Below are 16,365 nucleotides of genomic sequence, written 5' to 3' on the forward strand. Positions count from 1 at the left end.
ATGGTGTTGTTTGAAACATTACGTATTTAAAGAAACCAACAAAATAAATAATTATATATATATATATATATATATATATAAAAAAGTTTCTTTCCCCAGTTTTGTGTGCTTTTCCTCCTACAGGCAGTCCAGCTGAAAGCACATATAAACCTTTCATAAATGTTGAATTTTTCTTTGTCAGAGGCCTGTGATAAATTTCCATTCATTGATAGTCTATCCACAACCAGTGTTGTGAAAGGTACTTTTGAACCATAAACGTTTGAAAGGCAAGGTAGCTTTCATTCGTTTTGAAACTGATTCTAGAAATCAAACTCATAATGCTCTTACCATTGAAAAGTCCTAGATATTTAGTTTTCTTTAAGATATTAACTTGATACTGGACTCTTGATTTGTTCTGACTTGACTTGCTGTTCTACATTTAGACTTGAGACTTGACATTAATGACATGGACTTGACTTGGACTTGACTGGGTAATCTACATTTAGACTTGGGACTTGACTTCAGACTTGTGCCTCAAGACTTGAGACTGACTCGAGCAAAGTTGACTTGGTCACACCTCTGCTGTGTTTACATTTACAAATGTGTTGCAGCACTGTGTACCAGAAACTATTGTAAAGTTGATGCCAACGGTCAGCCCTGTTTAGGAGAAGAAACAGAAACTGCTAAATGAACCAGTGTAGCTCTAGCAGAGACTAGGCCATATTCTACAAGGAGGGACAAAGACATGGGCAGACTGAGTTTCTGGACACTTGGGGTGCAATCACACCTACAGTTCATTTTTCTATGGTCTGAACCATTAGTGAAAAAGTTTAGTTTTTGGCATTATTGTATTTGGTTTGATTAGGTTCACACTGGGTTTATGGGTAGAAGGAGATGGATGTTGGCATCTGATCAGTTCCTCATGCTTGGAAAGCCTAGCATAACAAAATGAAGTCCAAGTTCATCATGCTGAGCTAAAGTTACAAGGATTGGAATCATATTTGTTTTGAGATGGTTGGATTATGTTCTTACTCCTAACGAACCGCACCACAGTTCTCTTGTTAGAGGACTGAGAATTCACTTTTTCAGGTGTCTCAGTGTGTTTTTCTGGTGCCACCTGAGTTTGAATGGCATTGTTCTCACCTGGCCAAACAAACCACACTAAAGCAGGAAACGCTCCAGAGTTCAAATAAACCGCCCCACACATGCTGGGTGAGAATGCACCCTCAAAGACATGTCCACAGCAAGTAGACAAACTGCTGACCCAATCCACTTACATCACATTAGAGTGGTTGTCTAAAGACCATCGCATTTTTGTTGCATCATTACTTCCTGCTTGTTGCTTCTTTTCCCCACCACTACCCCAGCCTCCTGCCTGGTTTGGTTCTGCTTATTCTGTACTCTTAGGGGGGGCCTGTGGTTTTTATGCCCGTTATGCTTGGCTGCAGTGAGCAGCCAGGAACACGCTAACACAAGTAAAACCATTCCTGTTATCTGTGTTAACATTTCACTGCAGGCTACTGTACAGTGTGTACTCTGTTGAGGAATTGCTCTAAATAATTTGCAGTCAAATAAATGGTGATAGGCTCCCTCAGTTCTTCACTTCTTCCTGTTTTGTGTTGTGAGACCATTGTACCAAACTTGCCCTCTATGGGCATCACTCTCCAGTCTACCAGCAAGGAATTCATATCCCTGAATTGTAGCCATTTATAGAACAAAACAAGCGATTAAGACTACTTTAATGAATTTAGGATGTGCTATCCACAACTGATTTGAAACTGACTGTAAAATCCTACACATAATGCCTATAAGCTCTAACCAGTCTCAGGTTTGATGTGATAAAATTACAACCGGTGCACCCTCACTATTGCATTCTATGTAGTATTTGACCAAGAAAAATAAGCAATGTATAAAAATCATGCATTTTTTAGGGGGATGAATGGCTGTAATCAACTTCTAATCCATTTTGCATTCCATTTTATTGTTCATAGAACAAACTCACATCAGTAGATAAACAAGGAAGCGTGGACATCTGGTGTTGATGATGGTGAAAAGTTCAGCTGTGGCCAACTGTTCTCGGCCATCAAGCTTGTTGAGCGTCCACACATCAGCTGATTTTCCCCAGTCGCTCAGCTCTATAGGCAATTAATGGACTTCTGGTGATTTGTTGATCATGTTGCTTGCAGCGGGAATGACGGTGATCATGTATGTGCTTAAACATATACTGTGTTTTTCATTATCTTAAAGCCATTTTGATCTAAAGGCTTATGCTTAAATGCTTGAAATTAGTTCCTTAGACAAATATAAATAGTGAAGTTGATGCCTATGTATAAATTTCTTTCCAAAGCCTTTGCCTTTCCATCAAGGCAAAGGGCGGCTACTTTAAAGAATCGAAAATATAAGATAGTTTTGATTTAACACTTTTTTGGATGAAATTACACCAGTATGGAGATGAGACACTCCCATTAAACAAGAATACAACCAACATCATACTAGGACAGAGAATGACAATCTTGTTAACTGACTTCAACCACAACAACACCAAACTCATTAAATATATCAATTTTTAGGCCCAGCAGCTGCCAAGAATCTACTGTGGAAAATACAGCATTGCATTGTCTTTCATACAGCACTAAGTCACTGCAATTTTAGATTGTGGAACATGAAAACAGTGCCCCTTCGTCACCCCAATAACAATCTTCTTTAACTTTATTTTAACACTAGAAAGGCCAATGGATTTTGGGGGTCTAAGAGAAGGCCAACAAGCTGTCATACAGTTTCAACTACCATATCCAAAAAACACTGGTTTGTACAGAAAGTGGGTGTTGGAAAAGTCATGTAGGGACATTTGGCTTAAATGAAATCCCTTGGAAGTCTTTGTCTGTCCAGTGTAACCAATGACCAGTAGTAGCTTATTGCTCTTACTGAGTAGCTCATATAACACTACACACAGAAAAATAAAGGTGTCAAAAATGGTTCTTTGGACTGATGCCATAGAAGAACCATTTCTGGGTCCACTGGTTCTTTAAAGGCCAGTTCAGACCAAAGATTCGCGACGAGACGAAACCGTTTTAGAACGTTGCAGAGAAAAGTTGCAGCGGTGTAAACTGGCCGTCTCAGCTCGACTCAAGCCGGCTGGTGGCGTTGCCTGCGACTCAGCTTGTCAAGTTGCCAGTGGCTGGTTTTAGAACGTAAGGTACGTCACCTGTTTCAACAGCCAACCACCTCGTAGCGAAGGGGGTGACACCAACTCCTCTAAACGACGTAACTGCTCCGGGAATAGACGGGAGAAATTGACAAAAGAGGGGAGATCTCCTGTCTCAAGTTCACGGCATTAAATTTGCATAAGCCCCCTGGGTATTCCGTTGAAGCACCCATGGACGGCTCCAAATTCTCGACCCTCTCGTTTTTTTATGCCGTTTCATCAATGCTAGAACTGCAACTGTAGCAAGTAACTCACTATCACTATCCTCATTCATATGTTAAGATGCTACAAATTATCCAGCTGCAAAAAAAGCCTGAAAAGCCGGCAGTAAGAACGGAAGTACAGAGAGTCGTTGCTATGGAAACGATACACCTTCTCGTCTAGTCGCATTGGTGTAAACTGGCAGGTTTCAGAACGTTGCAGACCCGGCGCATTGCAAGTAGTTGCAAGTTTCAACTCGTCTCGTCGCAAATCTTTGGTCTAAACTGGCCTTAAAGAACCATTTCTGCTCTCCTTTCTGCACTCATACTGTTATATACTATGGAGGGGTTTGGTTATTTTATGCCATCACCCACCATCCAATAACTAAGAATTAATAACTTATTGCACTGTTCTTTGTGGAACCAGAAATGGTTTTTATCACTCCGAAGAGCCATTTTCGGTTCCAGTTCGCACCTTTATTTTTTTGTGTGCAGGGTGAAAAACATTATCTTGTGTCTATACTTTACACAATCACCAATCAGACTTGTAGTGACTCGGGGGTGAACCTTTCAATGCTCACTTTTTATTGAGTTACAGACATTTTAAACATCACTGGACACAAGCATATTGTTCTATTACACTGTCAAATTGCTCTAATCACAAAGGCCTAGGTGCATGTGAAAGCCAGAAGTACATGACAATATTATTTCTGTTCTCATCACCGGAGAGGAATCCAAACTGATTATTTTCCAACAAGATGATAATAAACTTTATTTGTATAACATGTAAAGGATTTCTCCAGCTTGGATGATTCTCTCCAATTTTTCTTCACATTTTGCATATACATACATACATACATACATAGATCTTTTTTTAGCTCTATTCGCATGGGACTATTATTAAACTGGGTACGTACAGTGATTTGTAATAATTGCGGAGTTCATCAGTGATTTTAATCCTGTGCGAATCTGCAATGTCTGTAATTTGTAAAGTAAAAATTCCAGCACAAATTACCTACTCTAAAAATACTAATCCCGTGTGAACTGAACTCTTGGTAATTTCAGACATAATTTGTTTTTGGTGCACAATTTCTTTTTGTTTCATATTTTTTTGAATGATTTCACAAACCTCAAGTTTTGCTTTACTAAATCATAAAGTGGAAAATCGTGACTTTTCATTATCCCTATTTCATTATCCAATGCAGAGGTTGGGGGGTATTTCATTAATTACATAAGGTCTTATAATACTAGTCCCATGCAAATAGGCCTATTGAGTTCAATTCTATTGTCTTGTCTTTAATATGACTGTATAATTGTGTGTAATATTCAGGTAATGTAAATCACAGAATCACTTTATAATTTCAACAACAGCCACTTTTTTTGAAGTAGAAACAAGACAATCATCACTCTAAGAAATTCTCTGAAAACAATTTCTAGTTGTTGTGTTCAACCATAAAATGATTCACTGTAAAAGTCCTTGCAGTCCATGGTGTGAGCGATGTATAGAGTCAACAGACCTTAAAACAACAGCAGCCAAATGATTAATTCATAGCATTGTTTAGTGAATGAAAAATGCTTCTGAGTTAAGCATTTAATAAAATCTGGACATGTGTTTTAATTGCAATTCCAGTCCAGAGCACAAACAATTTATTTCAAATTCCTCCTACAGTAGCTAATAATCATATCCTAGTCTAATATGCAAATGCTGACTATTTCACATTCATATCAAGAACATCCCATGACTTGAACGCATACTCTTCACAGTGAATGCGTGCCAAAGGGGATGTTTCATTTGAGCCTGCTCCTGCTGTTAGGAGTGGGTTTTCACCTCTGTGCTGGCAGCCATTACTGCACAGGACCCACATTGATGGATTTCCTCCCCCAAGACTCTGAATTATTGCCCTTTAAGAATCCCTCATCCTTAGTAATATTGTTTAAAATTCATGGTGCCTTTTACAGCTTGATTACCACAGAGAGCCACGGGCACTCACACGTTGTTCTTCAATGGCAGACTTGTTAACTCACTTCCTGCTGTGAAAAAAGCCAAGACTGCCGTTTCAGTTGAGCATTGATAAAACAATGAAAGTCGGTGGCGCTTTGTACTTTGCTATTTATTAGAAATTGCCACCAGGAATCAATCAATCACGGCTGTCATGGCTGTTTCAGTTACAAAGCCACGGTATTGACACTTGAAATGTTGACGGATGTTGAAAGTCAGTTCTTATACATTCTGCTATTGTTAATTTCCAGGCATGCAATAAATCCCAGTCGTGGGTAATGCCTTCAGTGTACTCTGCACTTTAAAGGGGCGTTAAAGAAATAAGTCACCCAAAAAATAGCCCAAAAAAAGTCTCCTTTCTGTTGCCTACGACTGTGTCTGTGATCACTTATTTTGTGTTTCAGTACAGCGTATAACACAATACAGGTGTTGTCATTGCCATATCTTTCTGTTTCTGACATGCAGGCTTGTCTATAATTTTGTCTATAATTTGCAGAATTGTAGGGAAAATGAACAATATATAAGCCTCTCATAGATTCAAATAGATGAGTACAAAACAGAAGTTTCAAAGACCAAAGTCAACTTGAACTCATGAGAAAACTCATTACCTGTTGTTGTATTTACCTTTCAGCTAGCGTTCAGCGCTCGCAAGCACCTCTAAATGTTCTCTCTTTGCTATTTCATGACCCCTGGTGACTATCACACACGTCACAGTAAATGGGATTTTTATAATTTCACAGATCCCAGAGCAGCTGCTCCTCTTTATCAACCACATGTTCCCTTCATTATCCTGCTGGGTTCCGCCTCACTGTGCATCCAAACACTAACATACATGAAACACTACTGTGACCGCGGCTTCTGGGGAAACAGTTTAAGTTGTTCTCAACACATTGATGCATTTTTACTTATGGTAATGAGATAAATGCACACAAGGGTTATTTTGTGTCAGTTATGGGGTGTAATCTCTATTCTACACCACGATCCAACTGAACACATTGTGCTTGTTTGTAAGCACAATATTAGAATGGGAAAGAGGAAATTCCAACACTAGCAGTACTGACAACTAAGATTTATTAGTAAAAGCAACACATTTTAGTATTAGAATGGTAAGGGCCAGAAATCACAAGTTGTTTCTTTGACATTTTATTTTGGAAGAGAAACGCAAGAAAGTCATGCACATGGACTACACTTAGCAAAAACAAAACCTCCCTGGATGTAATTGAATATCAAAGTTGCACATCAAACTGACTTCAATAAAGTGGATCATTAAAGTTCCCAATCACGATTCAAACAATCTTCAAAAAGACATTATCCTCCAGTCACCATGGACACTGGCATGGCATGTTGAACAGGATCCTGAAGAGAAATGGAAACACAATTTTCAGTTCAAGCTCTTGCAAGTTGTTGTCATGCAATATTGTTTTTTGCTCTTCTTTTCTCCCTGCACCCACAACTACAGTTTGCTTCAGCAATGTTAAAGAGTAACTAAACCTCAAACCCAAATTTGTGGTGAAACCTGACTTCTAATGGTGAAAAGTAGGGTACTGAACTGGCCATCTGCTATTGGCTGGCCTTTGGTGCCAGGTGATGTCACTTTCTATAGAGTAAAACAGGTGGTGCCATCACCTGGCACCAAAGACCAGCCAATAGCAGAAGGCCAGTTCAGTACCCTACTTTTCACCAGATGTCAGGCTTCACCACAGATTTGGGTTTGGGGTTTAGCTCCCTTTAAAGAAAAAAATGCAATTTACAGCCTTCCTCCACCCCCCTGGCTTCTAAAATCATGCAATGATTCCTCTTTAAGTGTGCCGTTTTTACTTGCTTTACCATTTGGGTCTAGTCCAGCTGTTTCCTCAGATCTGAAGCTTCTGCGGCCATCTCCTCCTCCGATCTCCACTTGGAAGGAACGTCCTCGTCTTCGCGATCATGCTTCTGCAGCTGCACAAATAAACAGAGTTGTGTCACAACAAAAATGCTTCTTTTGGTTTTCTTTGGCGATATCATCAGCCTGGTCCCCTGGTCTTCAGATGCCAATAACGTGCTTGGTGCATGAAAAGTGTGAGGGTCAAACCATGGTTGAATCTTGACATGACAGTAGAACCATTAATGCTTAATAACTAGTTAATTAAGCATTCATTTGTGAGCTGTAATGCAGAGTTGTGGACTCGAGTCACATGACTTGGACTCGAGTCAGACTCGAGTCACAAATTTGATGACTTTAGACTCGACTGAACAAAATCAAAAAAGACTTGCAACTCGACTTGGACTTTAACACCAATGACTCGTGACTTCACTTGGACTTGAGCCTTTTGACTTGAAAAGACTTGATACCTTCCCCCAAACCCAAAGATTAAAAAGTATGTTATTTAAAAAGTGTGCCACAAATCAATTCATTTCCCTTAATTTCCTGAATCAACTAACGTTAACGCTATTCATTCCCAGCAAGTCGACACTTAATTTCCCAGATCCACTTTGTTTGAACCAATCTGACAGCATCCAATCAAGTTGCAGGAGAGAACCATGAAGAAATAACGTTACGTTACTGAGCGGCAGTTAGAAAAAATGATACCAAAGATAATTTCGTTCACGTACAAAAACTATGCGGTGGTCAACCAAAAACGAATTGCAGTATGCAAAACGTGCGGAGATGCAACAACTTCCAACTTCGTTCGACATTTGAAGCTGTACAAAGAACGGTAAGTCGAGGCTAATATATTAACGTAATTAGTGAGCCAATGCTTAGCTAACGTTACAGCTATCCGTTGCGTCCACCGCAGAGCCACCCCCCTGACTTGGGACTTCTCAGTCTTGACTTGGGACTTGACTCGGGACTTGCCTGTCTTGACTTGGGACTTGAGTGCAAAGACTTGAGACTTACTTGTGACTTGCAAAACAATGACTTGGTCCCACCTCTGCTGTAATGTAAAGTTTTACCATTATGCAGTGTACTTAATTAACTTTTGGATTGCCAAAGGCTGGAAAACTACAGACACTCACCTGCTAAGAATGGACAAAACATAAAAAAAATTTCACTGAAATATGTGATTTTTCATAGAAATGTGTCAACGTTTGCAGATATTTAGACACTACTGCTTTGTGTAGAGCAGCTTGTTTAATACAGAGCCATTATATTGCTTTGATTTGATTGGCTCACGGTCAGAGAGAGTGTATAATTTAACTAACATCTGACCGAACAAACGAAGCCAGGAAGTAAACAGATCCCCTTATCGCTGAGATCCCTTACTGTCGGAGTTACTGTGTTACATGATTGCTCCGACACTTTCCGAAACAATACAAAACAAATACGCCCCGAGGAGCCGGACGGGGCTAAAAACCTCCTTTGCAAAAAAGCGGGGGGGGGGGGGGGGGGACAACGAGGACGACAACAACATTCGCCTCTCAGTTAGTCTTCTCGAGCATAAACGGATGTGACATCTGAAACAGAAGCCCATCGTCCTTCAGACAATGTAAACATGTGGGAAGTGTTACGGTTCATTGGCGACAGACATGTAGAAAATAAGCGACATAAAAAAAAAAGACATTTAACGTGACACGTTATGACATCAGCTCGTTGCTGATTTTACACCGCTCCTACACTACGAGTGGGAAAAAAATGTACTTCATCAAAGCGACACATCCCCCTGGAAAAGAGAGCTGACAGACTGAGGTTGGGAGCTGGCACCGTTTTAATAGCCACCGGGGGGGGGGGGGTTCGGGTTGGAGTGGGTAGGATAGGAAGGGGACAAACCCAATGAAATACAAACTTTGTGACCCATAAAGCATCATAACGGCATGGGGTCCGGTTTTAACTGCCAGGGCACCGCATGGGGAAATGTCATATGCAGCTATTGTTTAGACAATGTTAAGCTGCAGGCTGACCCTAGAGGCGAGTATGAGATGTCTTGCGTGCCAGACTAACAGCATAAAACAAACAGCGCAACAAGCTTGGCGCGGGGCTACAGCGTTTTATGTCCTCAAGATACTGCATGTTTTTTTTTTTTCTTTTAGACAGATCAGCTGAACAATTGTTGGGGGTAGACAGCCACCGTTTGCAGATACCTAACCGGAACGGGGGAGGCCCAAACAAGGGAGATGGTTTATGTTTGTTTGGGAGCGAGGCAGTAAAATGATTCAACGTGTAATAGATTTTCAGTGTTTTTCCGCAGCTCCCTCACCCTGAACAGTCTGGAAGCCAAAGCACCAGGGGGTCATTACATCAATACGTCGTTTCCCTCCAAGCCCTGACAAGCACTGTTCTGTTGTGTTGGCTGCGTTTCTGTTCTATGCACTACGAGATCTGACCCTGGGTGGAGAGCTTGTCAGATCGGGCCTTAACCGAGCTGGAGGAGCGCCTGTCATCTGACCATGACGACGGGTGTGGGTTTGTGTGTGTGTGTGTGTGTGTGTGTGTGGTGGGGGAGAGGCATGTCTCTGAAGGGCCAGTGGGAAATCTAGCAGCACCCTCTGCTTCAGCTGGCTAGTGTGGGTTGGCTTGGAGCCGTCCACTGCTCAAACCTCAGCCCCAGCCTCATCCCAGACCGTCACACTGAGTTAGTATCCACCACCACCACCACCCCCCCCAATGGTGCCATGTACCCTTGTGTCCGTGTGGGCTGGGGTGCGAATAAAGTGAGTTGGGAGCAGAGACAGTATTATATAGAGGAAAGAGGGCACTCTATCAGTTATCTTCACCATTCAGTTTGACCATATCCCACATCTCAAATTCCCTTCAAAGTATGTGTGTGCATGGTATAACCAATATGCAGTTGTGCACACATTCTCACAAGTTGTTTTTTATGAATACCAAACATTGCGTGGATGTTGTACACATCTTCATCAGCAGTGACTCAACCAAATTTGAACCAGGTTCATGAAAGCTACTGAAATGTTCTAGATGAGCTATTACAGATTGAGGCCTACCATTGATTTAATATAAACTGTGTCTGGGAAACCATTCATGTTCTATATGTTTTAGTGTTTGTAAGCATACAAGGGTAAGTTGAGGTGTTTGTGGAAGATAATGAGAGGACATATCTAGTGATGTATGTAATTCCTTAATGTACTTCAAAACTGAAAATGACTCTGAGGGGTCCTTTAATGTCATGGGACACTGCAATTCATTTTGACCTGGGAAATCTCCTCATCAATATCACATTTTGCTCTGAACAAAGGAAGCAGGGAAGCTAGATCGGGATTTGCACATGAGTGTATGGCTTTCTCCTATGTAATATTTGTTTGAGCTCAGAGATGTCACACCACATGGTGTTGAAGCATTTTTCAATCAACACATTTGATGTGTGAGAAGCACCATTTGTAAATTTGTTTTACAATTATGTTGTTACTGGGGCATTTGTGGAACTAACAGTACTTGCAACTCAAAATCCCAGATGACACTTAAAACAATCATTAGCAAAAGTAGCTGTGGTAGTTTTGTGGCCTCTAGATGTTGTTCTGGGTGTTAGACATCAATCAATGATCCTGTTGAGGCTAAACCCATTTTAAAGCAATGTCTGATAAAGGAAAACCTATCTGGTGCCAGGCTAAAACTGAAAACTGGAAAGAAAAGAGATGGCAAAAATAGCATACAAAATCTTTTGAGGACTGCACAATAATAGCTAATAGCATATATTGTATTCTTGCAATATCAAGGCGTGCTTGTGTCTGTATGAAGTTTCATTAGATTATTGATTATGATGTGTGGGCAAACTAAAGCTCATCAAGGATTAATTGAGTCTGTTTGTTCTCTGTGTAATAATGCCCAATGCCCGTTTGCAAATGCTGATGCAAAAACAGTGGTATCATGTAACTTTGTAGTGCTAATTGTGTCTCTTTGGGAACATCTAAAACACAGTTATGAGCTCAAGAACAAGTAAGAGATATACTTCAAAGATAATCTGATGCATGGCCTATGTGTATGCACCATACGGGGCTTCCCTCATGAACTGTGTTACCCAGTGTGTTTTTCAATGAAGTAGAGAATGTATTTGGTATACAACAAGTCTACTACATGAGAGAGGGAGAGGGAGAGAGAGAGAGAGAGAGAGAGAGAGAGAGAAAGACGGAAGAAGGTTGGGTCCGTATCTCTTTTGTGTATCTGAGAGAAGGGAAATCTGATCCCCTGCTGTCTTCACTAGCAGCTGTGCTGGTGTCCAAACATTTGCTGGTGTGTGTGTGTGTGTGCGCGTTTGTGTGTGTCTCCCCGAGGACCGGTGTTAAACCTCCTTAGTGCAGCCCCACTTCTTAGTTGCAGGGCTGCCAGTGTACACAGAAACCCTGCTCGCTCTGTCAGTGATGAACATGCCCATGAATACTAATGTCCTGCATGTGTCTCCATCTACCCATGGCCACAGCATACACTTAGGAAACCGGCGGTAGGTACAACACCACTGTGTAGCTTAACACTTACTGCCTTACAGTGGAACTAACATGCCAGAGGACAGTTTACATCTGCTAGAATACATTGGGGCCATCCCCCCGCGGCGCCTATTGTAATGTTTCAATTTACAGCCTTATTAATGATATACATGTGACGCCAAGGATCATACTGCGTTTTATCGGTGTTCCTTGACATTTAACAAGACACTCCAACAAAAGGAAGTGATGTAGGATGGGAGGCTCTTGACTCCGGGGGGTGGGGGGGGCTCTAATATACACAGAGCAGCATCACAAGGTCAGCCTGGAGGTCATCAGACAATCAGCAGGGAACGAAATGAGCTCCAGTGAAAGCTCTTTGCTCCCGAGGAGAACACAGATCCACACATTGGGTCATTTGTTACACTTGATGGACTCCTGGTGTCTGTGGAATTAATATCCCTAGGTTGCAAATTAAGGATTTGCCAGAAGGAAAATTTAATATAAGTGGGGAGGAGGGAGGGGTTACCAATACACTTGTGTCCCTTGTGCAGTTTTGGGTGAGCACCTATGTGGTGGGTGAGAGTGGGTATGATATGAGGTTTATCAATCGCAGATATTTTGTTGAATTAGGCCCCATGACACCTCCAGAGAGCTCAACAGGAAGTGGTGGTGTCCCAGAAACACCTCCTTCAACACCAAGCAGAAGTATATTCATCTACACAACATTGTAGTGATGAGTCAAATAGGTCCACCAACGGAACTGAATCGCTCACGGCTTCCCATCTCTGCTCGCATCAAATATAAGACACTGGTACTCGCCTACAGGGCAGAACATCAGACTGCCCCTCCCTATCTGCAATCACTGGTCAGGTTCCAAACTTCAGCTCGTTCCACCACCCTCACAGGTCGCCTCGCCCCTCCATCACCACGTGGGCTCAGAAGTCACTCATCCCACTCGAGACTCTTCTCATCCCTGGCACCACAATGGTGGAACGAGCTCCCCCCTTCTGTCAAAACGGCTGAATCATTACCCGTCTTATCACCGGAGACTGAAGACACATCTCTTCAGGTTACACCTGGACCCCACTTGAATTAACCTATCATGTAACAATCTTCTTCCCCTTCTACTCTTAATTAAAGAAGAAAAAAAGAAACCTCTCTGATTCTCAAGTGCTACTTATTCCTATTGAAGGCTTACCTGATGAATACTGAGATATACAGTCTGTTTGACTACTGTTGACAAGATGTACTTATTGTAAGTCACTTCAATGCTTCAATTACTTCAATGGTGGCTGACTACTCACCAAAAAACGGGCTTAATCAATCACTCTGATTTCTGTGATGACCATCTCTCACCGAGCCAAAAAAAGATTGCTGCTTTGTACAAGGAATTTTCTGACATGTTCTCCTCCTTGCCAGGTTGCACTGTCCTCATAAATCAACACAGTGAGCCTGTTCCAGTCTATTCCAACCAACCCTACTGGCTGCCTGAACACAAAAACAGGTGGGAGGACTTGAAGAATCACACAGCGACTGCAGCAGCCCCACTGCCCTTGTGCCCAAGCCCAATAACGGCATTTGTTTTTGCGTTGACTACTACAAGGTGATTGCAGTCCGTTAATTTGATGCTTCTCTGATGCTCTGTATCACCAAGCTCCGCGATTTGTTAGGTGATGCTTAATTTTATTCAACACTGGAACTGACCAAAGGCTTTATTAACATATTCCCCTGTCTCGACAGATCAAGGAAAAAGCACCTTTCTCTACTCCTCTCTACAGTTTGCACCAACTTGTTACTCTTCTGTTGGATTGTCAGCTGCCATAATTCAATAACTGATGGATAGAATATTGTGCCCTCATCCTGGATCATATCATCATTCACAGTAATGACTGGCAGGAGCATATGCAGCATTTGAGGCCTATCCTGAAGTCCTTGAGTTGGGCAGTTATCACAGTCAATCCAAAGTAGTGTTCAATCAGACAGAGGGAGGTACAGTACAGTATCTGGGATTCCTCTTGGGTTATGGGCAGTTGGGCCCCAAATTAATAACACACCAATTGTGGCCAAGCAACCAAAAAAGAGATGATGTAGTTCTCTGAGCCAGCACTGAGGTATTCTGAACTCACAAGTCTCTTGACTGATCTCACCCAAAGGATGCCTCAGCAGTGGTAAGGGGCTCACTCTTGTACGTTCTAACTTTTCTCTCCATGTTGTTCTCCATACAGACATGTTTTACAGAGGACTGGGGGCCATTTTTTCCCAGGAAGCAAAGCACTTGGCCATCCCGTTCTAATTGGTTGTGGATCAAGCCTGCATCAGGCGATGGAGGTATGTGGCAAGGAGGAGCGGGATCGAGCCTTGACCACAAGGCAGTAAGAGAACATGAATGGGCTGATGAGAGAAAGAGTGGCACCTGAACCCCTTCCTTCACATACTGCTTTGATTTGTCCAACCCAGTCTCATAAAAGTTTGTGAAATGAGCACGAACTCTGAAACACACATTACATGTTGTGGACATTTCTGTGAATATTACGTTCCTCCACCTCAAATTGATGTGACAGTAATACAAAGTGGATTATGTGACAATACCATGAATTGACTTATGTTACAAGAGCACAAAATTGGACACCCCATTTCCATCTATTTGTCACATGAAAACGTTAGATAATGGTTAAATATAGGCAAGTAAACGGCTTAAGGTCTGGGTTAAGGTTAGGTTTAGGTTTAGGCAACTATAAGTTTGGTTAAATCGAGGCAACTAAAACAATTTGGTTAAGGTTAGGGAAAGGCTTTGGTCATGGTTAAATACGAAACACTTTATTTAAATTTAAATATTTTCTTGGTATGAGTTTGGAATCAAACCTGGGTCATCGGAGTTGAAGGCAAATGTATCTGCCCACCCCCCAGCCTCCACACCCCTTTACCCCTTTGTCATTTCAATGTCAAACTACTGCCTGTTTCCAGTCGTCTTCACGTAATTCCTTCAGGTTGGGGAAAGGTATTTCATTCACTTTTCATGCACTGAGCACGTATTTGCACAGCATCATGCTTATTTCAAGGAGGACATTTCAGGAGACCAGGACTGATTTGTCAGGAGGTATGAGACACTGGAAAGTGTGACAGGATTATACTGAAGGTCAAGAGAGCTGCCATGTATGACTTTGATTGACTTTTGAGCCATGTAAATTGGTGTTGCTTCCTAAAAGTTGAGTTTTACCCTGTAGTCTACGTTCCCTTAAATTATTATCATTATTATTATTATTAAAGTCTAGTCAAAAGTTCTACAGGCAGCCACGAGCAAGTGTGTATGCGTGCGTGCGTGTGCGTGCACCCAACTTAGTGTGTATGTCAAGATGTGTATTGGGTTCAGGGTAACTCATGTCCCCTCTCTCCATCTCTCTCAGAACCCCTAAGACTAAGATAGAGATGGATGGCAGCTGCGAGTGCAAAATCTTTTAATCTTCTGTGGTAATTACCTATGGCAATCAGGCCTTTTGCCAGACATACTTCCATGAATCTAATTAGCAGGAAACCTGATAAAGTGTCTTTGGGTTTGTATTTTGAAGGGGTTGATAACACGTGGCATTCTTGGCTCACCTTAGCCGAGTCTGGAAGGAATTCAATATGGTATATTTTAAACACACTTCCCTTTGTTGCGTTTGCAGAACATAGGGACATCTTTTTCTTTGCGGAAAATATCCTGGATGATGTCCTTGAAAATCAAATGGGTTATTCTTATGAAGGGCTAATTGTATTCTGGGAATTACTCTGAGCATTTCAGTTGACTACATACTGCACTGTATTGTATCGGACAAATAATTGAGATGCATTTGTGTTTTATGTGGACTACAAGTTCCGAGTCGAACTAATTCCATCCTTGACCCAATTGCCATTAATTTCGGTCGTTGAACTTTAAAGATTAAAAGTCACTCAAGGCACCAGAAACCATTACTGTGTAAAAGAAATCAAAGCTGCTAATGCAAAATGTGCAGCTTAGAATTCAGCAACCTATCCCTCTACCCATTTTTTTTCCTCTTTATAACTCCACACAATTGAAGTCCTTTGCCATACAAGTACAGAGATCATTTACCTCTATCCACAGAGTTTTCACTACAGAGCAAGTAACACGTCATTAGATGAGTGAAAAATTGATGGACAGAGACACCACATGACTATTCCATATGCTTCGCACCGACAAAGGCACACAACCAGAGAGAGAATCTGAATTATGAACAATAATGATATTATACATTTTCCTCAGAGCTACTTCTTTGAGATATGATACAGGCTAGTGGCGAGTGGCAGGAGAGTGCAGTGTGGAGTACAGAGGCGATAGTGGATAATGATGTAAACAGGCAGAATATTTTTTTGTCTCTGCATAACAGAAACTACAATCCAAACATTGTGTACAGCACAACGGTCTGTACATTTCAGTGCTATGCAGTTATGTGCAAAAGGTTGAGCCAAACTGTATTTTCAGGGTGATGCTGAAGAGAGAGACATTAGTTCATGTTGCAGTCGGGAAAATCAGTCACACACACAAGATAAAGAAGCAGTGTGTGTAACGTCCATGTAGGGATAGGTATTCTGATCGGAATGTGTGCTTCTTTTTCACCCAGATGCATCCA

General features: G+C 41.6%; 1 protein-coding gene across 2 annotated transcripts in view; it reads right to left on the reverse strand.

Annotated features, from left to right (window-relative positions):
• Positions 1 to 6,522: 6,522 nt before the first annotated feature.
• fhit (fragile histidine triad diadenosine triphosphatase) overlaps positions 6,523 to 16,365 on the reverse strand; it is a 290,531-nt gene continuing 280,688 nt past the window's right edge. For both annotated transcript variants that reach the window (XM_078283843.1, XM_078283844.1), the window contains exons 7-8: positions 7,211 to 7,321; positions 6,523 to 6,739 (exon numbers count right to left, since the gene is read on the reverse strand). In XM_078283843.1, the coding sequence (XP_078139969.1) occupies positions 7,220 to 7,321 (102 nt within the window). In that variant the 3' untranslated portion in view covers positions 6,523 to 6,739; positions 7,211 to 7,219. The remainder of the gene's footprint in view (positions 6,740 to 7,210; positions 7,322 to 16,365) is intronic.

This window comes from Centroberyx gerrardi, chromosome 5, assembly GCF_048128805.1.
Source record: "Centroberyx gerrardi isolate f3 chromosome 5, fCenGer3.hap1.cur.20231027, whole genome shotgun sequence".
Classification (NCBI taxonomy): Eukaryota; Metazoa; Chordata; class Actinopteri; order Beryciformes; family Berycidae; genus Centroberyx; species Centroberyx gerrardi.